We start from the raw sequence: 27,715 nt of genomic DNA, 5'->3' as shown, positions 1-27,715 counted from the left end.
TCCGAAGCATTTTGGGCCGAATGCACCTCTCAATCGTTTTTTCAATTGTTCGAATCTGACTTTTCCGAATTGGGTATTGATACCCGAATTGATAAAGGTTTTAAATACGTTAGGAATACAGCACGTACGGGATGTGTGTAAAAAGTGTTCTAATTTATGTAAAATAATCTATCGAATTGACAGAGAATCATGTGTTATGCGATGCCAAACATGTAGAAGCAATTCTTCAGCTTTTGAGGGAACGTTTAAAGGAAAATGCGGCAAAATCTCATGGAATCGAATTTTTTCGTTTACGTGGCATTACATTGGATTAGACTGTTCTACTACAACTGCTGCCTTAGCGTCAGGTATTTCTAATCGAGCTGGAATAGACTGGTCAAACCACATCCGTTTTGTAATGATGGTTGCTATGCATAATTTAACTACATTTAAAATTGGCGGGCCAAACAAAACTGTAGAAATAGACGAAACAGTCATATGCAAACGCAAATATGAAAAAGGACGGAAGTTGAAAAGTACGAAATGGGTTGTCGGTGGAATATGCAGAGAAGACAGGAACTGCTTTATTTGTCAAGTGAACGATCGCTCCGAAATCACTTTAAACTGGATAATTTCTAAATTTGTTAACTCAGGGAGTACAGTCCTGACCGACGAGTGGAAAGGCTATACGCATATAGACGATCTGCACGGAATCGATATTGAACATAGAACAGTCAACCATTCAGAAAATTTCGTTAATCCTATTACTGGTGATCACACCCAAAATATTGAAAGACTCTGGGGGTATTTAATAAATAAAAAAAAATCTGCCGGAACATTATACCGACGATCTATCCGATTCGTACATGTATGCATTTGTGTACAAGAAGGTTTTAGATCGGCCATGTAAGAAACCCGGCGAAAGGTTTTATATATTCTTACAACATTTAAGAAAGATCTTTCCGGGATCTGACAGATTTCCCGAATGGAAAGAACCGGAGACAGTTCCTGCCACTCCTGTTTGTATTAATAAGAAAAAAGTGAAAAAGGAAACATGCAAGAAATGTGATGTTACAAAAAAAAGCGAAAAAACCACTAAGAAGAAACGAAATCAGACCGGTCCGTCAGAATCCACTGTTGTAGAAAACAAGCGTCGGGAAAAGAAGCACCTTAATGTAAGTAAATCTGTTTTTTAATTTAATAATTACCTTTTTACATAAAATAGATTTAAAATAGGGATTTAGTGTTTAATAATCCGCGAGGCCTAATTTGCATAAATATTTTAGCCGATAGTCGTAATCAATATGGCGGCCGGAAGTGCCGCCATTTTGTTATACCTATGCTCACATTAACCTGTAATTCTGTATGGATGTGAAACATGTCCTATGACCAAGCTGGCCACTTGAAGTTTTCCGGGTTTTCTTCACGAGTCCAACACCTAAATAAGGCCTAGTTTCCGTAGAAAGTTAGTTTTCTCGGAAAGCATTTCCCTTAATCAGAAGGCCTACGTGTTGCGTTGCCGTATCCCATCATACCAAATGTGGAGTTTTTAAATCATTAATGTACAAAAAATGAAAATAGTTAATTTTAAAATATTTCACGAAGAAATGTTATTTAATTATCTTTAGTCCGTAGCAAGATGCGTAAATTTTAGAAATAATATAAATTATCAAAAGTATCCGGAGCAGCGCGGTGCCTCCCGCAGTAGGGGGTCTGTCTGCTGAGCCTAGTTACGCCGCCGAGAGGAACAGATTATTAAGATATGATCAGATAATATTTATTTTCTAAACTGTACAAGATTAGTTATTTTTAACCCAATTTTGACGGGTATCGCGACTTCTGCTTTTTTTCTCACGTGTCCCTAAAGAAAAATGTAAAACCGAGAACAAATGTATTTCGGCTGTTTTTATTGTTTTTAGATTTAGGCTCTACTTATTGTCTAAATTTGTATTTTGTTAAGTACCATAAATCGATTTAAAATAATTTGTGATTGCTTATTTGGCAGTAATCCTCTGATAGTTGTACCGTAGGTAATTCTCACTTAATAACTTCTTAAAGAGTAATGGCAGTAATTTGCACCTGCGAATCTTGCACGTATATTCGCCAGGTTGTTCGTATGTACGGCACGTTCCACACACGCACGAGTTTGTCATCAATGAGTATTTAACATAATTTTCTGCATAAATTAAATCGCTATCGATTTTGATTTCTAAGTCTTTATACTTTAATGCTGCTGTTTTTATGAATAAATAACAAATAATTATCCTTTGTGTTAATTAATACACCATTGAAGTAATTAAATAGAAGTACAGTATCGTTATTACGGTACCATTCTGTTTACTTGCATTCTTTTTACTTTAGTTGTCAATACGGAATGTTTGAATTTAAGATGATTCCATATAACTGATGTCGTACAGAATTTTTTTAATATTTCTTAATATTAATATTTCGGGTTTTAAGCCGTAGTTTTGTAGTTTCAGTACAAATTATTCAAAATAGTTTCGTAGGCAGTAAGAGGCCATTTTTCATACTATTGTGGGTTCGATCAGGCTCAAGCGGGTACAGCATAGTGGTGAGGTGAAAAATTTATCGCCTATATTCGACCCCGAGTCCCCAGAGATATAGACCAATTTCATTATATTAATTAAAAATGTAGATTAAAAACACGCGCTGCAGCTTATGTTCCATTCCCTTGTTAAGAAATACAATAGACAAGGATAAATCAAACTCGTATACTTTACGTGCCAGATGATTTCTCCTTACGATCATCGCCGACAATAGACGGTTTATTGATTCTAAATATAAAGCAATGTAGGAATTAAAAAAGCTAAGATGGGGCCCGGACGAGTTGAAACGTGGAGCCCCCCGAACACTTCGTAAATACTTCTTTGAAACTTACTTTCGGCGTTATAGAGAAACTAACAGTTCCGTTTACAATTAATTAATATTTACCGTTAAATTTATTACATTAAATTTTAATTTATTGTTTCGGGGGTCGATCGAAAGAAAGGATTTTGTGTCCAAAGAGTAAAGGTGTTTCGATAACAATTACACAGTAGATAATGAGAGTTACACAGACTCTAATTATAACCTTTTACATATCTTAATTAAACAATTGCATTTTATCAGGAAAGTAAAAGTAGAGAGAGAGACGAGCAACTCTTAGACTGGTTTCACCTCGCAACGTCGTCATTTCCGTCAGATTTTTAAAAAATTTTAATTCAATTCTGTCGTTACGTTATTGTTATAAGCGTCACAAACTATATCACCAAACTAACATTTTCTGATGATCCGTCTGTTAAACTATCTTGCACAAATAATACTCGATAACACTACGATTATCGAGTGACTGATTAATTAAAAAAATAATAATGGAAACATTTGTAGACGTGATACAATTAGTCTAATTCTATGCTAAAATTTTGTTGGTTTTCATGGGAAATTCTTGTCTTTAAATGGGGGAGGAATAACTGTAAAGTAGAAGAGGAAAGAATAAGTTTAATTGTTACAAAGCATTTCTTCTTATATTATGATTTTCCTTTACAAGTTATCATAAAGAATAACTTATATATTGGCCCTATTCATCATCAAGGAAGGATCACGAGTTAGAAGTTAACCAATTACCATTTACTTGAGTTTTAGTACGTGAACACTTATTGATTAATTTCTAACATTAACTCTTGATATTCGGTTCCTAATACCGATAGAAGACTGTTACACAGCTGAAGACGGCCAAAACAATTGAATTGTTTTGTCACTTCTTAGGGATAGTAGACGATTTTACCAACTGACGATATCTTCAATTTAAGAAAATGTATGAGGTGGTCCATTCACTCGAGTCCTGGCGTGTTTTCTTTTATCTGAAGTACAGTTTGTAGCCTACACGTGATGTTGTACGAAGACTGTGCCGAGTGTTATTTCCCTATATTGGACAGTGTTTAATTAAAGTAGTTGTATGTCGTATATGCGCAGTTATGGTTTTACCTACGAAAATAACTAGACGGGATTTGACCGTAATAATTGTAATAACTGCACTGTAATTTAAAATTCGATATTAATATATAGAACTGCCACGAGTGCAGACGAAAGGTTTGCCAAGGTCTGTGTGTGTACGGGAAGGACCAAAGGAATATGAATATGTTTAGAAACATTGATGTTGTGAAGTAAATATTGAATTATTATACGTAAGTTATATTATTACTACAATTCGGCAAAGCTCAACTTATTTGGAAATACCGCGCCAAGCTGTGACTTTGAACCGGACTCAAGCCGAAAGCTGAGCTGTAGTTCAGCTCAGCTTATTTGAGAGAACTGTAATTATAATATTACAAATATAATGCCCGAAACTCGTAAACAAAGACAACTTTTTGCCTATGGATTTGTGCAGATTCTCACTGGTGCAAATACCATTAAGGTAATCTGTCTTCAATTCTTCCACATGAAATATGCTTCATTCTCCATCAGAATAGAAATTTACCGAGGTGTAGCAGTGGAGTAAACTGCACGAATCACGAGGGCACCAAGTTAGGGCGAAATAAAAACTTGTGAGAACATTCGTAAAAAATTGTTTTGGATTTAATAAATAGTCAATTAACTATTAGATTTGAATCCGTTCCACAATTACGTACACTTTTTAAGTGCTTATCACCCGCATATCTTGTCGCGTCATCCGATAAAAATATTCTGGAAGGATCAGAATTGCTACAATTGGCATATTCCTCCGACATTTCGCTTAGTTTTGGACCTCAGCTGCTTCGATTTAAAATGTGTTTTTATGTTCAAGTAAAAGAAATTATTTCTATACGTCAAGTTGTCGAACTACTTTTAATTCACACAGCAGCCTGAAGTAGCTTCTCAAACATTATTGCAGCATGCCCCATTTTTTATTTTTTAACTTTACCGGCAACGACAGCGACAGCAAAATGAAATTTTTCAAAACTAGAAATAATCAAAAGTTATTTAAGAAACAGCGTGTCTTAGCTCTGGCTACTATATCAATTGAAAAAACAATAGCTTGTCGACTTGATCTGGAGAAAGGGATTGACCGATTTACAAACGATAAAGCGAGAAAACAACAATTTGAAGTATTTTAAAATGTATTATTATATATTTGTTACGAAACTAAACTTGCATAAATTTTGTCAACACAGTTTATATAATACGAAGTAAATATTATTAGGCACTCCGTACTTAAAGAATTACATTTTGTTTTATTATTATTTTTGCATTTATTAAATTGAATACGTTATTGTCGAAATGCCTCGAATCTCAGATCAATTGTTATTAATTAAGATTTTAAAATAAGGTATTAAATGAATTTCGTCAAACTTCTTCCGAGGAACAAGGGGGCGCACCGATTCTACTTGCTCCGGGCGACGAATACGTTACTACGACACTAAATTTACCCTGTAAACTAACGAATAACTGCGACAGAAGGTAAGTGGCAACAAATTTTTGTAATTTTTTTTCATAATTATAAATAAGTAATTAACGGAACGACGTTTTTAATAATAGAAGGAAAGTAATTTCGGGTCTGGAATAATATTCAGTACGATACCCGCCAATGATAAATGACGGGTTCACGGAGTTATATGGTTATTAGTATCTGCTCTACCGCCAGGAGGAGATAGGAACAATTATCTGTATTCGTGGGGAGGGAGTCGATAATGCTTCCCTTTGCACCAGATGGGTTTTGTAATAGACCGGAGATAAGTGCACGTTTCGTCCTTTCCAGTATTTTATCTTTCAGTAAAAAGTAAAACGTAAACATCGTTTATTAAATAAAACAATTATTAAAATGACTAGCGAAAATATCACAGAATTCCAAATTACAATAAGGAGGCTTAGAGTAGGGCGTAAGCGTTGCCACGGGGATTGACGGGGTAACCGGGTAAGGAGGAAAGGCCGGGGTGTGGCTCGGTGGGAAGGAAAGGAGTCTTTGCGCAGCTCTTGGAGGAATTGCTTTTGATGTCGTGGGCGTTGGACAGATGCCTGGCCAGCGCGTCGGACCGGGTGTATTCGTGGTTACACCCCACGATGTAACACTTGTGCATTTTCTTCTCGGACGCCTTCAGGTGAGTTTTCTGGTGTTTGGTCAAGTGGTCCTTCCTGCCGAAACCTTTGGAGCAGGCGTCGCAGACGTAGGACTTGATGCCGCTGTGGATCTTCTTGTGCCTGGTGAGTTCTTCGTTTCTGGCGAAAGACTTGCCGCATCCCGCTTTGTCGCACTTGTACTGTTTCTCTCCTGTACGGAAACAAAACACGAATAAGAAGTTCGTCTTATTGTATACAATATACAGTATTTCGGCCTGGTTAAATATTTATAATGCCATCCACGATCTTGCCGCGGGCGTCACGATAATTAGTATCGCAAGATTATGATTTAACTTCCTCGCACAAAGAAGTTTTTCGTTTTGCTTCGTGTGAGAGTGCTAAATTGAAAGTTATCATTACCCGGGGTTAACGTATAACCCATTCATTGCAAACCTTTAAAAAATAACGTTTTTTTAATTTTAAAATTCAGAATTATTGGTACTGATGACCGACTAATTTTGTTACACATGCCATAAGATATTTTGTATGAACTTCGAATTTATCGGTGGTTGTTTGATTAGATAATGACATAAAAAAAAAGATAACTTCTAAAACCATAAACCTCGTTTTATGTTTATCAAAAACTCTAGAAAATATAGAACAATATTAATATACTTTATAATAATTTCTGATATTCAAGAGTATCGGAAGCTTTTCGTAAATGTATTGTATTTCAGAGATATACAGTACGGTATGTCTGTGAAGAAATATTTTTCAGAGGTATATCAATATATATCGCTAAAATATTGCTAAGTAAATTGATTTTAAATAAGAAAAATCTTTGAGTCAATATTTGTAATTAGATCATGTCCATAATATGACTAAACAGTACTTGCGCCATCCTTGCCTTTAATTTTAAAGACTTTAATTAAAAATTTAGTATTTGACAGTCTGTAACGTCAAGGATATTTATTCAAAATTCGAATTAGTTACGGGCATTGCAAGTTGCGATTGTAACTAAGCAGGAACATTTTTTTAATGGGTATATTGGTAGAGTATATATGAAGTCTAGCACGGGATCATACCAGTATACGATTAGTTAATCCGTAACCGACATTTAGAGAATGCATATTTTCTACTAAAAAGAATTCGGGGGAAGTGTGCCGGTCGTCGGTAGTGTTGGTGAACCTTTGAGTAGAGCCTGGTGTTGTGTATTGGTGAGTTGGAATATGATTAATTCACGGAAGTGGATATTTGTGAGTAGACTATCCTTAGACTTCATTATATTATTGTTGTTAATTTCCGGGATAGAATCGAATCCTGGTCCCTTATCCCGTTCTCCTCAACAAATGAGTCAAGCTACCATGCAAAGAAGGGGGCGTGGTAGACCACGTAAAGACAATTCCCAAGAAAAGGAAAATGGAAAACAATTGAAAGATCTACGTAGCGAATATTATCATCAAACAGAAGATATCCGTCAAAACAGCCCGAAAATAAACGATTATTTGGCAACAGTTAGAGATAAAGAACCACAGGCGCAGGAAGAACCCCAATACACATCGAAATCGATTTATTAACTGATACGGGACAAATTTTCACAAATGCATATTGAACTACAAAAAATTAAAACAGAGGTTGATTTACGGAAAGAAGAAAATAACTATTTTCATGGAGAGTTGACAAAGCTATCTCAACAAGCAGAAGAAATGGAAATAATATCCGAGAACAATCGCCAGTTTAAAGGTATGATAGAATTTGAAATAGATAAATTGATTAACGAGAGAAATAATAGGAATATTATAATTATTAATTTCCCGTTCAATTCACACGATTACGCAAACGAAATTAACCAGTACATTAAAGATTTGGGAATATCTAATAGCTGTACAGAAAGTGTTGTTAGGCTAACTAATGGCGAGAGTAAGCCTATAGTGAAAATCTCAGTGGACTCCTTATTTCATAGAAACTTGATTCTTAGAGAGTTTTGGAAAAAAAAAATCAATTCAGTAAAACGGAGAAAAATAAAATAATAATCAAGAATGAGAAAGAAAAAAATATTACCAATAATCAAAAAGGAAAAACTCAATGGAAATAGAATAATCATGAGATAACCAAAAATATTCATACGATATCAACCTGGACAAAGTGTTTCAATTGAGTGTTGGTTAATAGGATTTGACTATTTTCGAAATAGTGAATAACCCGAATGATAGAAGCAATGGATATATGAATTGTTATAATTATGAAAATAGGAATATTAAGAATAGATTTAAATTATTCTCATATTTTATGTTAACTTCTGTTGTATGTATCGTTCGACAGGAAATTTCCAATAAGCATAATTATATTATAGAGTAATCTTGTGCGAAATAATATAACAACAACATAGTCTTATATTAATGATGTGTTTGTGTCATTGTTATTATATAGATCAATGGCATAAGACTATAAAGAGAAGACAAAATCTCGTAATGTTATTTAAAAATTTTCCAATTTCCAGTCATAGACGAATTTATGAGTTGTAAGATTAATACAACCTCCAAGAGCAATAATGATGATTTTATTTAATTTTTTCCATACGGTTATAAATTGTAATTATTAATAACTTCTACAATCTGTGTAAAGGATTGTTATAGCCAAGTACTATGATATGTCTTTTTGTGAATATCTTTTTGTAACCCCTTTTGTAACAAGTTTACACCTAGTACAGCAAACCTTACTTACTAAAGAGAATTCCCGTTCGTACAATGGATGTATATTTTTCATAAAAGTTAATTTAGAAACCGAAAGAGCTGGTTGGATTGTTTCAAATTCATTTCTTTGTAATCATCACGAACGCTAAGTACTGTATTAAAAGACGAAGAATTTTCCTTAAAAAAATTCTTTTTTTAACGGATTTTGTTGCTCTTTCTACAGTTTATAATACTAACGGATATGAAGTAAACATGCGTTAAAATTCGTGTTGATTGAAGTGACGGCATCACGACGTGAGTATACCATATATTTTTTTATATCTAAAATGGTCGCTCTTCCTGGAACTTCTAAATCGGTTCGATACGGAGATTCGGATTATGAGGAATGATATAAATAATCTTTTACCGATATAACTGACACGGAGTGACGATGAAGATTAATTAACACACGTAACACTGACAACGAAATAAAAACAGAGAAAAACATAAGCGAATATATTAGTCTGTACTAGTTGATTTAAGATGTTGCAGGAAGCCAATACGTCGCGAGTGTGCAACAAATAAGACGACAACGTAGAACGGCAAAAAAGTTCGAGAGGAAAAATACAAATGTTAAGGATACTGGCCATCTTTGCTAGCCAATTTTGGTAGATACGGCCAACAGAGTGGAAAATATAACAATAAATCGTGATCGTCCGTCCGAATATGTCGGGCCCTGGCCGAACCCATAACGGGCTTTCTAAAAGAGGCCTTCTTGGTGCCCACAGGGCTGAGAGTTAAAAATAAAACAAATAATACACCTAGAAGATAATCTGTGGACAGATTCCTTCGAGGACAATTGCTTCATTATCAAAGATTCCTACGCGTTAGATACTACAATCTTTATTACGTTGGAAAGAAAGATCGATTACCACCCGGACTCGTATTATAATTCAATAAGATTATCATCTATTAACGGCAATTATCGTTATTTTAATCGAATCGATTGTTTTAAATATACTGTTGACTTCATTTCGCTCTTCGACTGAAGTCACGGCCACGGGGCATAAGGGCATTCTGTCACGTGTATAATCGCTTATGTATCGATATCGTAGAAAATAGTGGAGTTAGTGTTAGTGATGTAACACTAACACTAACTCCACTCATTTCTACACCAGATAAATTCCTACCAGAACTGTGACAATTCAGAGATCAAAGTTGTACGAAACCTTTCGTTTCGTGAATAAATTTTTAATTGTTCAACACCACTACATTGTGAATTCCATAATACTTTACCTGTTTTGCAAATTCACCTTTGTTAAATTTAGCTGTTGTGATTAAGAGCATTTTTTGCGCTTCTTTTGCATGTGTTGCAACATGCAAAAGAAGCGCAAAAATTACGTAAATATAAAATATATTTACGTAATTTTTGCGCTTCTTATGCGAATCACGAAATTGATTTGTAAAATATTATTCAGAAGCATTTAATTCTAAATGCAGCTACAAACTTAGAGATAAATAAGAAATTTTATATGTTTAATCTATAAAATTTAGTTATTGATAAGAGAAGAATGTATATGGTTAAGCACGATATAATTTTTTTTAAATAATTTCAAATAAATTAATGGGGTTACGTAAAGATATAATAATTTAGTCTAATGTATTTAATATTTTAAATTCCAGTTACTCACCGGAATATATTTTTGCGTGTCCATCGGTCTGCCTGTTGTTAGCTTCTAACTTGCATGTTTTATAATTGTTCTTCACCGGGACGAAGGCCGAATTGGCAGATCCAAATTTGGTCCCGGTGGTGTGGCAAAGAACACCGATACAAGAATTCCACTGCGGATTGTCGACAATTATTCCGGAAACGGGATTTACATTGGCACCCGTTTTAGTATCGTCACCTTCTCTCCGGCGCGTGGAAATCCTCCGAATTTCGTCCCTGACACCGGGATAACACCAGGATTCCCTGGTGCTAAAGTCGGTTAGGTTCCTGCTGGCGTCGGCCGCGTTAAGTTCGAATTCGCTGGCCATTTCTCCCGGTATGTGGGAAAAGAAACTGCAGCAACACATGATTCTCTTACTCTTTGGAGTCGTCGATAAGGAATTGAGGAGGCTCCGTGCGGGGGGCGTGAGAGAGAGGAGGTTCGGATTTTAAACTTGTTGGTGCAACTCGGCGACGTGTATATTTTTATGTACTTTCGTTATCTAAGGTCGAGTGTCATGCGCCGATTCATTGTATGGAACGAGTAGGATAACAGATTACAAAGTACTTTTGCCACGATAGAAGGCGAGAGATAAGAAGATAATGCTTACTCCGACAGGTAGAAAGGGATGTCGATGGTCTAAGCACTTGTTTTAATCGCCGTTTTGTAATCGAAACGTCGACAATTGTTGTTTTTTAGGACGTTTTCGCGCTTTTCGTTCTGAAATCAACTGTATATATTAATTTCTAGGAAAATTTGCAAACACAGAGACGTCCAGCCGAGTGAAAAAGGGGAGACTATCTTTATCGGCCGATGTATCCTTTTTAAAGAATCCAATCCGGAGCCGAGTCAGTAATTCTGTGTCGAGTTCGTCCCAGGAAGACAACTGAATAATTTCGTTAATTAGGCCTGACGCGTTCTGACCCCTCCGTGAAACTTGTTTGGCGAAAGGAAGATCGATCCCTTTGTTTTCGATTAAAACTGCAGCTTTGAAAGGGACAGGGGATTTGAAAATGTTAATGAGGCAATAAAAGTAAAATTTTCGGGCCGCACCGACGTTGAAAATACAAATACAATGGTCATTGCTTAATGTAACGAAAAGTCGTTTCCCCAGACTTGTTCCACGTTTCTTGTGTATCGTGTTCGGGCTGTCGTTTATTATTATTAGATTAAAATAGGGCATTTATGACATTCAAAATGAAATATGACAATATGACAATCAAAATTAGTTTAAGATAACTTTTAGAAAACATTACTTTTCTGGAAGTATTATTTTTAATGGGGATCGTATCTCCCGTAGGATCGTAGCCTATTTAATGACGATTTTACTCGTTATTAGCATTTACAACTTTTTATAAAACTCATCCCTGCCCTTAAAATTAAGCCTTTTGCTTCTTTTTATTATTATTAATAATATAAAAGTTATTTTTAAAAATAAAAACAGACAGAAAAGTTACGTAATTCTGCTGGATTTTTTGTAGTTTTATGATTACAGTTTAATTTGCTATTCTACTGACACTGTAGGATAGGGGTGGCCAACTTATTAACTCGATCGAGTGTCATTATATTAAAACTAGTTGCAAACTACTGTTGAACAAACTAATATAACGTTGTGGCTGCCCGTCTTATTAATTTAAATTTAAACATCTTAATTATTTTAATTTCCAACGTTTTTTCTTTGTCTTCTCTTTCCTGTACTCTTCAAGTCTCTGTTTCCTGTATTTCTCCTACTTCGAACGTAAGATAATCTTAAGGTAGTAATAATTTCGATTTATTTTTGTGGCGTGTGAAACTTTCGCTTGATCTCTTTATACCCTCAAGTACTCCCGACGAGGGATAAATCACTGGCATTAGACCTTGGTTGAGATCCTGAGAAAAGATCCTGCTACGTTTATGATAAACTGTATTAATAAAGCTACGTTATTTATATTTGTTCACCAATCGAGTCTTCTGGTGTTATATTTTATATCTTGCCTTCGTTGGCGAATAGAATTCACGCACAATTATCACAACGTGATGAAAGTTTATACCAAGTCTGTACCAGCTGTTACCTACTATTGTATATATAGTGTAAGCAAGTATTTAAGGACCATTAACAACAGGTTACGGAAGAGATCAGCGCTGTCACACTGAGCCATTACGCTCTGAGCTCAAGCACATGAACTGCTTTTTTGATCACATTACACATGAAAGGAAATATAAAGACGAAATTAAGAAGTAAAAAATTAACTCATGGCGTGATTTCTGTACGCAGGCCTCCAACAAACCCTGGAGTTACTGGACTAAATTTAGCACAGGCAAACTGAAAAAGAATCATACACTCAGTACTATCAAAGTAGGAGACAGCTACACCTTTAGTCTCACTAATACAGATGAATTGCTTTTGCCTTCAAGAGCACGCAGAAGATGACACAGAATGGCGGAAAGGCCTAAGGAATAGCAGTCAAGAAGATATAGACACTCCCAACATTCTAGATTTTGAGCGTCAGGAAATTTATGAAATCATACACAATCTCGACAAAAACAAAGCTCCCGGGATCGACATCACCGCCGAGGTCGTCAAAAGAATATGGAATCAAATCCCTGATGTTTTACATCACATGTACAACAGCTGCCTTCACCATGGAATCTTTTCAAAGGTGTGGAAAACTGCAAAAATTATCCCAATCTCTAAGCCAAGCAGGTGTTCCTATCTCGCTTCTCCCCATACTGGGAAAAATCTTAGAAAAACTTATTGCCGGCAGGCTCACTTGTCATTGTCATGTGGGGGTAAATGGCCATTTGTCTGAGCATCAGTATGGTTTTCGCCACGAAAGGTGTCGTTAATAACACCAAACTGCTTCTCAATCAACATAAGTGAGTCTTAGGCATCAGTTTAGATATTTCCAAGACATTTAACAGTGCATGATGACCTATGGTCTTGCACTGTCTTAAAACCATCAGATGCCCTGCGAACTTATTTCAACTCATAAAGGATTATATGAAAGATAGAACTGCCATCCTACAGTATGGAGAATACACCTTCCAAAAAGAGGTAACTCGTGGCTGCCCTCAGGGATCTGTCTGTGGACCCCTCCTATATAGAATGTGTTACATTTAACAGCTGTTTTGATTGCAGCTTTGGCCAGGATCATACGCTGATGATGTAATGATTCTGATCGGAGGCAGGTCAAGAGCACATCTGGAGGACAGATCCAACAATATTCTAGACAAAATTTACACTTGGGGCCAGAAGAACAAGCTGACTTTTAACCCTAACAAAACCAAGGGCATCATTTTTACAAAACCAGGTCAACATAATCTGTATGCTAGAGTCCACACTGTCAAGGTTGTCAAGAATATTAAATACCTTGGTGTTGTACTCGACACAACCTTTTCTTGGAATAACCAGGTTAAATATATTACCAAACGAACCAATCTGATTTTTAATACTTTCGCTAGTGTGGCCAAAAACAACTGAGGTCTTGGTGCCAAAGCTATGGGCATCATCCATGACAAAATCTTTGTGTCTATTTTTACGTATGCTGCTGGTAGCTGGGGGAGATCAGCTCAAAAAGTATATCTTAAGAGAAAGCTGATTCCGGCACAGAGAAAAGCCCTACTTCTAATTACAAAGGCATACCGTACAGCCCCCTATACTACTAGTAGTTTCCAAGTAATTGCTAGGAAGCTACCTGTCGACATAATAATTAATTTACATTGTGATACATGGGATGTAAAACGGGAGAGATGTTACCACTGTCAACAATATTATACATAGTGTTGACCTAGAAAGGAAAATCCATTTCTCATGTTCCATCTATCCTAGCATAAAACCCAATATTCACTTTAATTCTAATTCAAACTCCAACATTACTGTTTACACCGATGGCTTGAAGTGCTCAGACAATGTAAGATGCAGTTTTGTGGTGTACCTCAATAACAATGAAATTTACTACCAGAAAATCCGTCTAAACAGCTACTGTTCTGTCTTTCAAGAACTATTTGCTATTTCCTCTGCTATTCATTGGTGCACCGACAATTATCATAACGAGGAAATTAACATCATCACCGACAGCGCTTCAACCATTGCCCTTCTAAGAAGAAAGAACCTCCACCTTATAGTTAATAACATCTATGACCTTACCAACAACTCCAGCAATGCTTATCATATTAACTGGACCCGCTCTCATCAGGGCACCATAGGTAGTGAACGCGCCGACAACTTGGCAAAAGCTGCCTGCAATAAAATCTGCATCCGAACTATAAGAAGAATGTTTTGGGGAAGACCATATGCAAGGCTTGTAGGAGGACTGGGATCAACGCAGTGAGTAAGTCATTCACAAATCCTTTCCAAATATAAGTGATTCGTTGAAGTTCAACTGGTCACACCAACCATAAGATCACCCAGTTTTCACCAATCACGGCTGCTTTTATAGTTACCTCTACTGGTTCGCTTTTTTCACGAATCGTTGCCCATTCTGCAGCATCGAGGATAGCTCCCATCACTATCTATATGACTGTCCTGCATTAGAAGCTGAAAAGCTTCAACTTAGCGCTATTGTGCAAGCTAATAACACTCAGTGGCCATGCAACTACAGCGACCTCGTCAATAACAAGACTGCTTACCACTAGTTTTTCAAACTGTCAATAAGTTCCATCCACTTATGTCTTCAAACGGACGTTTTGGTCTTAATGTATAAACCTATGCTGTTTTCGACTAAACGCACCTATGTATATATTTCAGAGTATAAACTGTAAGGAACTGAGTCCGAGCGTTATTTTTATTTTATTATTATTTTTTCGTTTTATTATATTTTGTTTGGGGCTTATGTTTATTTAGGACGAAGGTTCCCCACCACTATCTTCTTAGTACGAGCGCCAATAGGAAAAAAAAATCTCGCGCTCTTGCGCTGCCCAGCGGAAATGAACAGTCCGCAGAGAGAAAAAATGGAGGGGGAATCCCCACACTCACTAGAAAAGAAATACTTACTAAACCATCATAAAACATCCCAGAAAATTGTGCTAAATACTTTGTAAACGGTTTATAAGCGTTTGTCGGAAAATTAAAGCTGCCAGAAAGAAACTTACTGTTAGAAAACTAAGTTTGTAAATAAGGGGAGTAACACAGCTGAATTGTGACGTCACCTCACAGCATAAAACCAACACGCTAACCGAAGAAGGACGAGGTGATTCCTGGTCGAAGTCCAGAGTGAAAATTAGGCGATCCAAGGTGTTAAAGAGGAGTTCGATTTGACGATAACGAAAGGATCGAGGAAATAGGTTCCTAGTATAGTGAGGTGACGGATAGACGTTTAGTTCGTAAGAGATTCTGTTCATAGTTCTTAAGTATTTGATTTGTCAAATTTTCAAAGGGGAATTAATATTAAGTTAAGCTAAGTAGCCGAGTTTTATTGTCGGGTTGACTTGTTGATTTTCGTTAATAAATTTTGTTTTGGATTATAGACAATTGTACATAGTAAATTCTCTTTACTAATTAAAACATATTTGAAACTTTTACTTTGACTTGATATTTGTCGTTATTCTTACTAATTTTTCGGTGCACGCGTAAAAGCCCAGGCCTGGCAAACTAATCTCGAATCCGCGTAAAGTACCCGTTAGGTTAACGGAAGTTTTACCGGCCGCAGTTAGTGTCGGTTTCCTAAGATACTAAAAATAGTATTTTGCAAAACTAAACGAAGATAAATTTTTCTCCGATACTTGTAAAATATTCTACAAGTTTATTTTCATCTTTTGATGAACTTGTCGAATCATCATCGTCATATGATTCTGAATCGATATTCGAGAGTAATGACAGAATCCATAGAATTTCCTCTCAACTTTCCGTCATGTTGAACACCACAAAACAAACAGCGTGTTTAAAAATGCGCTAATCGTCCGGAAAACCGGCTATGACCGATGACGTCAGTCACCACTACCGCGGTTTTACCGGTTAGAATTTCCAAACGCCCCCTAGTTATGCCTAGTGGTACTAGGTATGTACTGTACTTACTTTGTTGTACCTAATAAAGAATTTGATTGATTGATTGTAAGCAAACATTCATGATTTAATGTGAATTTTTAATTCGATAAAAATAGAAGTACAGTATTACGAAATTGTGTTACTGTAGCGATCGACTGAAAATGTTTTCGAGATTTATCTGATTGGACAGAAAGTTCTCGTACTTTTTTGGACGCATTTTATTTAGCCAAGAAAATTTTATGTACAGAATTGATTTCAATCATCAATGTAATCGCCGTTGTTGTTGACCACTTCCTGCCAACGCTTATGCAAGAAATGGATGCCATCTCGATAAAACTCTGACGGCTGCGACTCGAAGAAGTTGGTCAGGCTGCCCTTCGAGTCGGCTTCATTGTTGAACTCCTTGCCAGCCGGGTGACGATCGAGCTCGGCGAACAGGTGGTAATTGGAAGGTGCAAGTCAGGGCTATACGGCGGCTGGGGCAAGACTTCCCAGTTCAGGTCCAGTAGATTCTGGCGGGTCTGCCTAGCCGTATGTGACTGTCAATTGTCATGCAGCAGGATTGTGTTCTGGTGTTCCGGGCGGTCTCCTCCAGTTTCTACCGCGGACTTCGAGTTGTTCGCAGTAGACAGTTGCATTGATGGTTGTATTTTGCGGCAGCAACTCGAATATGATGATTCCTTTAGAATCCCAGATGACAGAGCATGATCATCTTGGGTTAGGGATCTCCAATTTTGTAGCGTTCGTACCAATCGTATGCAGTTCTTCTGGCGACAGTTCCGGGCCTGACGCAGCATTGATGTCAGTGATAGAATTGGCTGCTTTTTTGTTGGAACGATAGTCATAAACGAGGAGCGGGCGAACTTGCTTTTTGGTTGGATGGTCATGGTAGAGTGAGAGGATTTGGTATTTTCTTATAGCACGTACCCCGACCTGTTTATATACTATCAAGGAACATTCTAGAATGTTCCAGAAAAAAGTTATTCTAGAAAGTTCCAAAAAGTGCGAGAACTTTCTGCTCAATCAGATACCTGTCGATCGCGATCGACAGGTATCTGATTGAGCAGAATTGAATTCTGCTGTAAACACAAGTCCCTATACACTGGAAGCCCGCAAGATGGCAACTGCCCGATATTGTTATCAGCCGGTTACTGTTACCAAAACAATCTTGAACCAATTTGATCGTAATAAGTGGCTACTACGGTACTCGAATGTAAAACTTTGAACCACTTTTAAAGTATTACATTATTCAATTCTTTACAAAACTTGATTACAAATGTGCTCATAGGAGAATACGGTGTACACAGGGAAATGAAAAACGATACATAAGTGAATAGACATTTGTAGTGGCAAATAAAAATTTATTTAGTGGAATAACGTGTGCAAGTATAGAATTTTGTTTAGAAAGGGCAGGTGACACGTTTCACCACGTTATTTCCCGTCTTACGTAAATACTGTCGCCCATAATTTACGCGTGTAAAGCCTGTTGTAGTGTTTTCCATTATGACGCAAACGTGGTATACTCAAGTCGACATTTACCGTCATTACCGAATTTCGTTTTCTACGTAGTTCATTTATTTTTACACGTATTACGATTCCGCAAACGCTAGTAACGTAACTGCGTACGTTAACGTAATGCGGAAAACGTGTATTCGCTTGTCTACACACGTTATTTGATGGTGGAATTATTACGTTCCCCCATTTTGAAGTGAAACAGTTACTTAGATTTCTGCATGCGTTATGACGAGTTGAGGGATGAATGGCATAGACTAGGGAGTAAGAAGCTTACACTTTGTTCGGTGAAGAATCGAATTAATAAGAAAAATTGGAACTCTTAATAATACCGGATTTTATTTTATATTTTGCAAATATACAAAACAGGACGTTGTATTAATAGATAAAAAAAACATTCATTCTACTTAATGTTTAATCGTAAATAGGGCATTCATTCCGGCTTTAACGTGATCGTCCACGTGACAATGTAGAAGCCATCGCCCGGGGTTATCTGCCATCATCTCTACTGTTTCGTAGACCCCGGGGAACAATTCGAGGACGTCACTACGACGTTTACCTTCGTTCCATCTGACAAACGTAACACCGTGGAAGTGCGCGGTGTGCACGTCCACTTCGTTACCTAATCCTATAAAATACCACGCCACTCGATCGCCTTTATTAGCCTCCAAGCCTTCTAACGAACCGTAAATTCTGCCATTGATAGCTGTAATAATAAATAATTGAGAATGATTATTATAAAACAGTATCAATAGATACTATTTTAATTGGTAATGATACAACCGTGTAGCAAATTGCTTTCTTGGAAATCTTCGTTTTCGACATCCACGCTTTCCGGTTTTTGACAGTAATTATTGATATTTTCGTGTAGATACCAACTCAGGTTCTCGTCGAAAACTGTAAACAGCAAGGAAAATTCTCGATCCACGTCGTTTCTTGCACCTATTTAGTAAAAAAAAAACCCAGAATAAATCGTGCAATAATTACATTGGCACGTGATTCACTTCCACGCGAATGACGTAAACTCGCACCTGTGTTTCCTAAAATTCCTTTCCTGCATATAACTAGAGGACCGACCAGGCCGGAGTTGACATCTCGAGTAACATCGACGTCCGAATAGTAAGCCCAAGAAGTACAATTAAATTCGGAATTTCCGGGCCCGCTTCTTTCCGGCACTCTCCACGTGTAAGTAACGATCTCGTTGGATTGTGCCGCCACCCACTCAGAAACCGCCACCAATCCCTGAAGACGAATGGAGAAGGAATGATTTTGTGCCATATTTTTAAATACGATTCTGATTCTCTCTCCGACTTCCGCTTTGATGAAAGGACCAAGTATTCCCAAGTGGGAAGGTTTCGCTATCAATTGAGTGAATTCCGGATCCGCGTATTGTTGATACATGACCTTCTTGTAAACACTTCCGATTCTTTCGTCCCCTCTTTCTACGAACGTTTTGCTCTCTCTGCAATGAAAATTCAGTTAATTATGAATAATTTAGTCAGGTTTCTGTGCCGAAAACTTACTCGTTTTCAGTTAACAGCTCCCCAGTTATAAGATGATGCGAGTGTGTGGCATAGTTCCATTCCTCTTCCATTGCAGCAATATAATAAGTACGCACATTACCTTCTTCGGTTAGGTTCGTCCCGTCTGCTGCGTTTATTCGGTACTTCGCTCTCATTCCTGCTTGATAATGATCTACTGTCTTGCATTCCAACTCCCATTCTCCTGAAGTAAAAATTTTTCGGTTTTAAATCGATAACAATACAGTAAGCAGTTTGATCATAGTCATACCTGGATTATCGGCCCTCATAAGCACGGTGTAATGCATATTTGGTAGAAGCACAAAGCTATCTCTGTACATGCCATGTTGAAGAAACGTCTCTCCATGAAAATAAGCCGTATGCAAATCTGTCTCCTTGCCAAAGGCTACAATATGCCAACTGACATTAGTGTTATAAACCATATCCAAACCTTCTAAGTTTCCGTACATCAATCCGTTGATTGCTGAAATTGGTATAAATTAATAGAAAATTATAAACTAGATAGCCCATATGCTTCATTATAATGTCTTACAATGCATTTTATTCGATTCTTGAAAATCTTCATCCTCCTTATCTACGGTTTGGGGATTGCTGCAGTAGGTAAGAATATTTTCGTCTATGTAATTTGACTCGTTTTCATCCATAACAGCGAAAATTAGTGAAAATTCTCGATCTACGTTCCTCTATAATAAACACGAGAAACTTAATTATAAAAAATAAGTACAAGTGTAGCAATGAATTACAAATACCTGTCTGCCATTCTGTAAAGATTGCTTTTTGCAAGTCAAGAGTATACCATTGAGACCCGAGTAAGCATCTTTTAAAACATCCACATCAGAATAATATCTCCACGTTAAACACTGAGGATCCACTTCGCTTGGTCCAAGATAATCCGGCACATACCAATACAGCACAACACTAGAACCCGCCTCGACTTTAACGCCATGAGATCTAACTTTTTTTTTTTTTTTATTTAGAAAATTGCATTTTCAGAATATTTTAGTTAAAAGAATAACAACAGAAACATCACAAGTTCTTACCGGAAGTTCCATTTTCGTCAAAAATCTCGACAGCTGGACTAAAAATGGAGTAGGGACGACTGGCTTTATTTTTGAAAATTAACGTTATTGTTTCCCCAACTTCAATTCTTATAACTGGACCTAGCAGACCTAAATGCTCTTCTTCTTCGTTACGAGGATTTCTATTAGTAAAATTCGCGTCTGTGTAACTTCTATACACTGCTTTTTTATAAGAGCCACCGATTCGATTCGACTGTTGCTCGAAGAAGACCGCTGCGTGCCTAAAAATGACTGAAGCTGTAGTTCAGTAATACCGGATTGCCCGATAGAAAATCAAAGATACCACTCACTCGTCAGACGTCAGTTCTTTATTGTTAAATTTGTTGAGATTGGACGGAGCATAATTCCATTGAATTTCTTCGGCCGCAATGAAGTACTTTCTAGAATGATCTGGTACGACGAAGGAATCGTTGACGATGCTACTTGAACATTTGCGAATGATAAATTGAGCTTTCATACCAGCTGCAATGTTTACCAAAAGTTAAATATTGGAGGGTGGATAATTTAAATTATATAACATTTCGTATTATACCCAGAAATTCACTTCCCGTCTCGGAAAGAATTTTCCACTGCCCTTCGTATCTGGCAACCATGTTTACATTTGTGAATTTCGCAGGAACTAAACTAATGACATCGGTCCTAGAGTAATGACAAAACGAATTATTTCTCTGCAGTTGAATGATTTGTCTTTATAATACAACTCGAACGCACCGAGACGATATTAGAAAAGATGAGATTTAAAAAAGAGCAAACACGAGGACTGCGCGATAATCGCTGTCTGTCGGGATATATTTTAAGAATGAAGATCTGCCGACCCCCAAAACTGCTATTAAATGAATATATCAATATAATGCAACAGAAAAAGACCAAGACCAAAAACACTTGGCGTTTCTTGGTATTCAGTATAATGAAATGGAACACTCGAAAGACCGTATAGGCCAGAGAACACTCGCTAGTTCTTACTCTGCGTGTTCGGTTGTATAACCAGAACAAACCTAAGATAGCTGTTATAATTTTCATTCGAATAGTTGATTTAACACTAGACCGGCCACGCAATTCGTCATTCTTATACGAGTATCGGTTCATTGCCATTGTCAACATCGGTTCTTCAATGGAGAGCGATCATCGAAAGTATTATTACATAGAAAGTGACAGCGACGATTGAAAAACTAAATAATTGTTTTCTCAACGACAATCGCAATCGTTACGGCACAAAAATACCTGATTTACCTGTGTCCATTCAATTTAACAAGATGGCCTTGGAACGTGACCGAGTGCACGTCAATTTCGTTTCCCATTCCGATCAGTCTCCATTCGATATCGTCTCCCACACAAAATTCTAGTCCACCCAAAGTGCCAAACGAGCGTCCATTAATGGTATACATGCGGTTTGATTCCTACCATAAATCATGTTTATAATTATTTTTAAAACTGGTATTTAAGCCAAATGCGAGGAACTGATACAAACTTGGAATTCTTCGTCGTCTTTCAATTCTTCGACGACAGTTTGTGTTTGTTCCGTCGATGAAAGTTTCCGTTCGATGTTCCTCTCCAAATACCAACTTTCGTTCTCGTCGAAAATTAAGAATAGCAAAAACACTGTTTTTTCTTCCTTTTCTTCATATTTTTCCAAGGTTCCTGCAGGCGAAAAGAGAATATTCAAATTATTAATACTTAAAAGTTTATGTGATTAATAATAATAAATTTGTATAAAATATGTTTGTCTGAGGAGGAAAGTCTGAAACGTCGTTTCCATTCGTGACCTCATTAATGGGAGCAATTAGGAGAGTCGTGGATTCCTGTAATGCCACTACAAATCGTGATGATCCTCACATCCTTACTTTTGTGAGGATCATCAGTTTGTATGGCACGATTAGGCCTAATCTCAGCGTGGGTCTTCTGGTATTACTCGTAGTTTTCTTCATACCCGAACATCAAACGGCAGCGGTGTATCCAGGATTTTGAAAATATGGGTGTTGCACGATGCAGATTCGGGGACCAAGTGCCCGCTGTCGCTTCAATTACCTTAGAATTACGAGTACTTTACTTACCTAATTAAAGTCAAACATATGCGTTACTATATTTATTTATTATTTTTAAAGCATTTTCAACTCTGTGGGCACTAAGAGAGCCTTTTTCTTGCAAGCCCATAAAGAATAAGTTCGGCCAAACCCATAGTAAGGCCGTCGGATGGTGAGGGATGGGGCTCGACATATCCGGACCTCCGAAAAATTTCCGGGGTTCACAAATCCGGGATCGGTAGGCTGCCACATTTAACCTCTCGATTATCCGGACTTTCTTTTTTGGATAATAAAATCAATTGCTTTGGTATCAAGAGAGTATTACAACACCGTAAGAACCCACGGATACGCCGGACTGGTAGTTGGTCGCAAGAAGTTTTCCGATTTTATTTTCTTCACGCGTTCTAACACCTAAATAAGGGTTAGTTTCTGTAGAGGGTCCTCTCGAGAGGCACCCGCTCGCCAGACAGGGTATTAGTAACCAACTGACAGATACTGATGGTTATAAAACCGCTTCATTAATCGATTCTAACCCTCGGACCAAGAATCTATTACTTTTTTCATTCGGGAATTCAATGACTGCCGTCTATTTTTCTATCCGATTAAAGGATTTTTATATTAAAGAGAATTCCTTTCCTAGAAAGAAAGGGAAAAGATGGCGATCGACTTTATCGCCTTATCATCTATTTCTGCGGATGTTCCTCGTTTCACGGATGATAGATGTAAAAATTTAAGAACGAAAAATTAACAATACTAAATTAGATAACGTTATATTTCATGTACAGTAATAAAAAAATTCCTGTAATAATCCGGAATCTTACGTTTTATTCGTTTTATTTTCTTGATATTAAGTTTTGAGTGTGCATATTTGAATTTTTACAGTAGCGTTAGACACAGTGAAGAAAATCCGAAAAGCTCCTGCCCACCAGTGGCCAAGTGGTTTCGTTCCCTGAACACTGGGAGTTTGGTCATGGGTTCGCGCCTGGCCCGGACAGCTGGCCACGTAGAGTTTCCCAGGTTTTCTCCACGTCTGAATAGGGGCCAGTTACTCTTAAAAAGACCTCCCGGAAGGCAGAACGTCCAAGTGTTGCGTTGCCATAATTTAACAAACAAACCGGAAAGTTCCACGTGACCAGCCCTTTATTCGGATGCGAACCCACCAATTACCTCACGATCGGCATCATTCTCGGGGCCCACAGGACAGAGTTTTTAAAATACGTATAAAATAAAGAAAAAAGAATTATTTTAATTAATTTCTGAGATTTAAAAACTGTAAGAAGTTCATCAACAGCCTTTGAATGGCAATACTTTCGGGTGGATTCTCCATTTTTGAAGAATCAAGACACACGAAAGAATAGGAAATTAAAATTTCCTATCTTTCCATGATTCATATATAAAAGGATAGCACGGGAAGTCTCGTATAATTTTTATCGTGGCATTTACCTTTCTTGCAAACTACAAGAGGGCCAATCAGTCCCGTATGTATGTCCGAATCCGCCTTCCGATGAGAGTGATAAGCCATGGTTAAACAATCCGAATCCGACGAAGCAGGAGAATTGGATTCCGGAAGTGTCCAGGTGTAAACGAACGTTCCGTTTGGAGGAATCTCGTCGTCGGCTTTATCTTCCAGAGTCGAATTATCTTGATAGTAAGCCCCTTCGAAAACCAAAATGTCACTTTTAAAATCGTTTTAACAGAAAAGTAACTAAATAACTTACCTTCGTCACTCTTCTCGTAAGACAGACCGTGAGGGTGCATGGACACGGGAATCGAGGCATTGTTAAAGAAGTGAACTTTGATGACATCACCCACTTCGGCCTTTATCACGGGACCCAAAATTCCAAGCCATTCCGGTCTTTGACTTTCTGTTTGGAAACTATCGTCCGTGTATTGACGGAATACTGCCTTCAGGTAAGACCTCCCCAAACGGGGAGGATCCGTCGATTCACTCAATTGTTGATCTATAAATCTAGAAAAAAATATTCTTATTTTATTATTGTAAAAAAACTGGAGAAATCTATCAGACGTGCGAATATTCTACTATACATTAAACTTAATTGTTGGGTTACGTATTCCCACGTTCACTAACAAGATGTAAAGTCGATTTATTGAAAAATCTGAAAACTCGGGTTGTGTTCTCATAATTATAATTGTATTAGGAGGAGAAATCCCGAATTGCGCACAATTCGGGATTTCTCCTCGTCACTCGTTATGCGAAACATCGCTCGTTAAGCGAGGCAAATTTTTACAACTTGTTTTGCTCGTTATGCGAAATAATCTTTGTGCGAGGTTCCATTGTACTTTTTAAATTAACAGGACTTATTATACTGGATTTATGGATGCGGCAATTAGGTCTTACAGATCGGAAATAATAATGTTTATTTAAATCACCCGAACACACTTTTTTTTTTTAACTCTTTCCGCCCTGTGGGCACTAAGAGGGCCTCTTTTTGCAAGCCATTATGGGTTCGGCCAGGCCCACAATGGGGCGACCGGGTGGTGAGGGACGGGGCCCGACATATCCGGACGGACCACCCCCCGAAAAATTCCTGGGGATTTTTCGACCCGTCGGGATTCGAACCCGGGTCCCCCAGAGCGGTAGGCTGCCATCTTGACCGCTCGGCCATCCGGCCTCCCGAACACACTTTAACATTGTGTTTCGGATCTGTTTGTCCATTTAAAAGACATTTCCTACAATTAAAATAAATTTTGTTACAATCATAAACAAACATAAAATTCCCCAATATACTTCCTTAGCGCTTTTCTTTTCGTTGCAGGATCCTCTTCTGTTCGTCTTCCTGCATTTTGCACGACACGGTGCATTTCTGATACCGAACTCGGACGCTCTCCGACTTCTCGGCCTTCCGTTTAAGAACACCTTAAATTTGGATGTCTGTTTTGTGTGGGTGTTAGTTTCGCGGACTTTATTTCTCGGCATGTAATCGTACCTTCGATTCTTTCCGTGGTGTTTTCGCCAATGACGTCACTTTCCAGCTTTTCGGAATCCCCACTTATCGTTATATACGACGTATATAGAAAAAATATATTGCGAATCATTACGGAGGACGTCGGTCAAAGTACTTGCTAAACAGTCGAGGATTCGGTTCCCATTAGTTTAACTCAATATATACTACGGTACAGAGATTAAGCAACAATATGTTTATAATCGACGAGGTTCCCTTTTACATATTTAAGTATCATTTTACGATATTTTGAGATAAAAACAGCTCTTTATTCCATTGAATACGTCGCAATTGCACACTGATTTACGCATTCCCGAGTAAACGTAATTAAATATGCAACGTACAGTACCTCACGCTTCGTGTTACGAAGATTTTTTTTCTTTATACTATTACAAAAATATGTCGGATGTCTCTCACTGGAAGGACGGATAAACGAGTCAATTATGCAGAATTACCTTCGAATCTGTACAATTTATAAGCGCGAAAACGAGTCGCCACTTCCTCATTAGTGACGTAAGAGCAGACCATTACTCAATTCCTAATTGTCATCGATAATTTATAACCGGTCGATGGAAGACTAAATAGCAAATCGATCGCCATTTTGACTCGTCTAACAGAACTGTTCGATGACCTCGAAACCTCCATAACCGACGACCGCGCAAAAGATCGAAACGTATTTTACACTAGTTTAATAATTTATGGTAAAAGTACTGCATAAAACGATACTCACGAGCTATGACTCGGTGGGTAATGCGTTTCGTCGACGTCCGGCGCGTAGTTCCACACGATTTCTCGAGCAGCCACGTAGTAGGTGCGAGTGGGTGCGTCGTCACGCGTGGAGGGGGTTGCCGACCCCACCACATAGGCCACGCACACCACTAAAATGACTACGAACGACACCAGTGTTGCTATCCCCATTATAATCCACACCGACCTGTTGCTACACCCAGGCATGAAGTGCAAATAAGTTTGATTTATTCGCGCAATATTCTAGGAAATTGCATGACTCATTTTCGAGATACACACGAGAGTGGATGAGACTTACTTTCAAAGTGTAGTAAATGGCGGAAGTGCCGTCTCCTCCCGTGTAGAAATTTTGTATAATTGGAGGGAGACGTAAAATTCACAATTGTACCTTTTCACTAATGATCTTCGTGTGACGGTCGCATTTTAAATTGCAGGAAACACGAGACACGAGACTATGCAAAGGATGCTTACAAACCGGTCCTTGGTTTTTATATTTAAATTATTTATTTTAATTCATTCACCAGTGACGATTGTTGCGACACAAAATTCAAAAAAATCAACAAACCTTGATTTTTTTGAATTTTTGAGATTTTTCGAGCTTTAAATTACATCTAAAAAAAACCAAAAAAATAATTTTTAAGTGAAAAATTATTTTACTTTTTAAGAAAATTAATAAAAAATTTGGCGTGAAGGCGAATATTTTTGATAGCCTACTTCAATTCGACCGGTGATGTGCCAACCCGTCTTTCGCCGCACCCCAGGATATTGCAACCAGCTTGGGAATGTTGCAACACCTCGTGATAATTAATCACTCGATTAAATTATTTAGTATCGGATATGTCACACGTACTACAAGTACGCCAATCAGAGCGCTGCTTTCATACAAAGATCGAAAACGTACTAAATTAGTTTCAATTCTTATAGTTGTAATTATCCTATGGGTATTGAGGGCAATTGTCTGAGCCCCCACCGACGGAAGCCAATCTTTTATAAGAAGATATTTCCCCCGAAGAAAAATGTCTGACGGCGGCACCGTACGTGGGGCCCCCTAATTCAAATTCGTCCGGGCCCCACGAAGCTATAACGAGTCACTGTAAACAACACTACGCGTTACGATATCTCGAACAAAACTGACTTTTCAAATGGTTCGTTGCGGATCTCTGCGGACTCGAATATGCAAGTGTTCTGGCAGAAGCCTGTTGAGATTTCTAGGCAAATATATCTTAATTGGAAATGTTAACAATGCGCGACATCCGCGATGAACACTTTGGAAATTCGAAATGATGGATGGTGGAGTTTTCCGGAGTTTATCCACGTCTGTAGCGCCTTAAATAGGGGCTAATTATCCTTAAAAAGACCCTCCTTGAAGGCAGATTTATTGCGCGTGTCCATATTATTACGTGTTATATACTTATCTTCGGTTACTCGACTTAACGCTAAGTATTTCCAGTCTCCTCTCAAAAAGTACGTTTAATTTGGGGTTGTCGCCGGTGGCGC

At 37.7% G+C, this 27,715-nt stretch overlaps 2 protein-coding genes across 2 annotated transcripts; both read right to left on the bottom strand.

Annotated features, from left to right (window-relative positions):
- Positions 1 to 5,756: 5,756 nt before the first annotated feature.
- Positions 5,757 to 10,949, bottom strand: LOC136979364 (uncharacterized). Its single transcript, XM_067275305.1, has 2 exons — positions 10,376 to 10,949; positions 5,757 to 6,223 (listed from the first exon to the last, which is right to left on the bottom strand). The coding sequence occupies exons 1-2, from the start codon at positions 10,758 to 10,760 to the stop codon at positions 5,823 to 5,825; spliced, it is 786 nt and encodes a 261-aa protein (XP_067131406.1). The 5' UTR covers positions 10,761 to 10,949; the 3' UTR covers positions 5,757 to 5,822.
- A 7,238-nt stretch (positions 10,950 to 18,187) lies between these two features.
- Positions 18,188 to 26,496, bottom strand: LOC136979408 (hephaestin-like protein). The gene is made up of 15 exons (XM_067275357.1): positions 26,202 to 26,496; positions 24,227 to 24,477; positions 23,952 to 24,164; positions 21,956 to 22,125; positions 21,718 to 21,884; positions 21,020 to 21,126; positions 20,778 to 20,949; positions 20,449 to 20,708; positions 20,158 to 20,363; positions 19,941 to 20,091; positions 19,659 to 19,871; positions 19,391 to 19,592; positions 18,899 to 19,329; positions 18,651 to 18,809; positions 18,188 to 18,573 (listed from the first exon to the last, which is right to left on the bottom strand). The coding sequence occupies exons 1-15, from the start codon at positions 26,423 to 26,425 to the stop codon at positions 18,275 to 18,277; spliced, it is 3,225 nt and encodes a 1,074-aa protein (XP_067131458.1). The 5' UTR covers positions 26,426 to 26,496; the 3' UTR covers positions 18,188 to 18,274.
- Positions 26,497 to 27,715: the final 1,219 nt, after the last annotated feature.

Source organism: Centruroides vittatus, unplaced genomic scaffold (assembly GCF_030686945.1).
Source record: "Centruroides vittatus isolate TY-2023 unplaced genomic scaffold, ASM3068694v2 contig_620, whole genome shotgun sequence".
Lineage (NCBI taxonomy): Eukaryota > Metazoa > Arthropoda > Arachnida > Scorpiones > Buthidae > Centruroides > Centruroides vittatus.
This window is presented reverse-complemented; position numbering and strand designations above follow the sequence as displayed.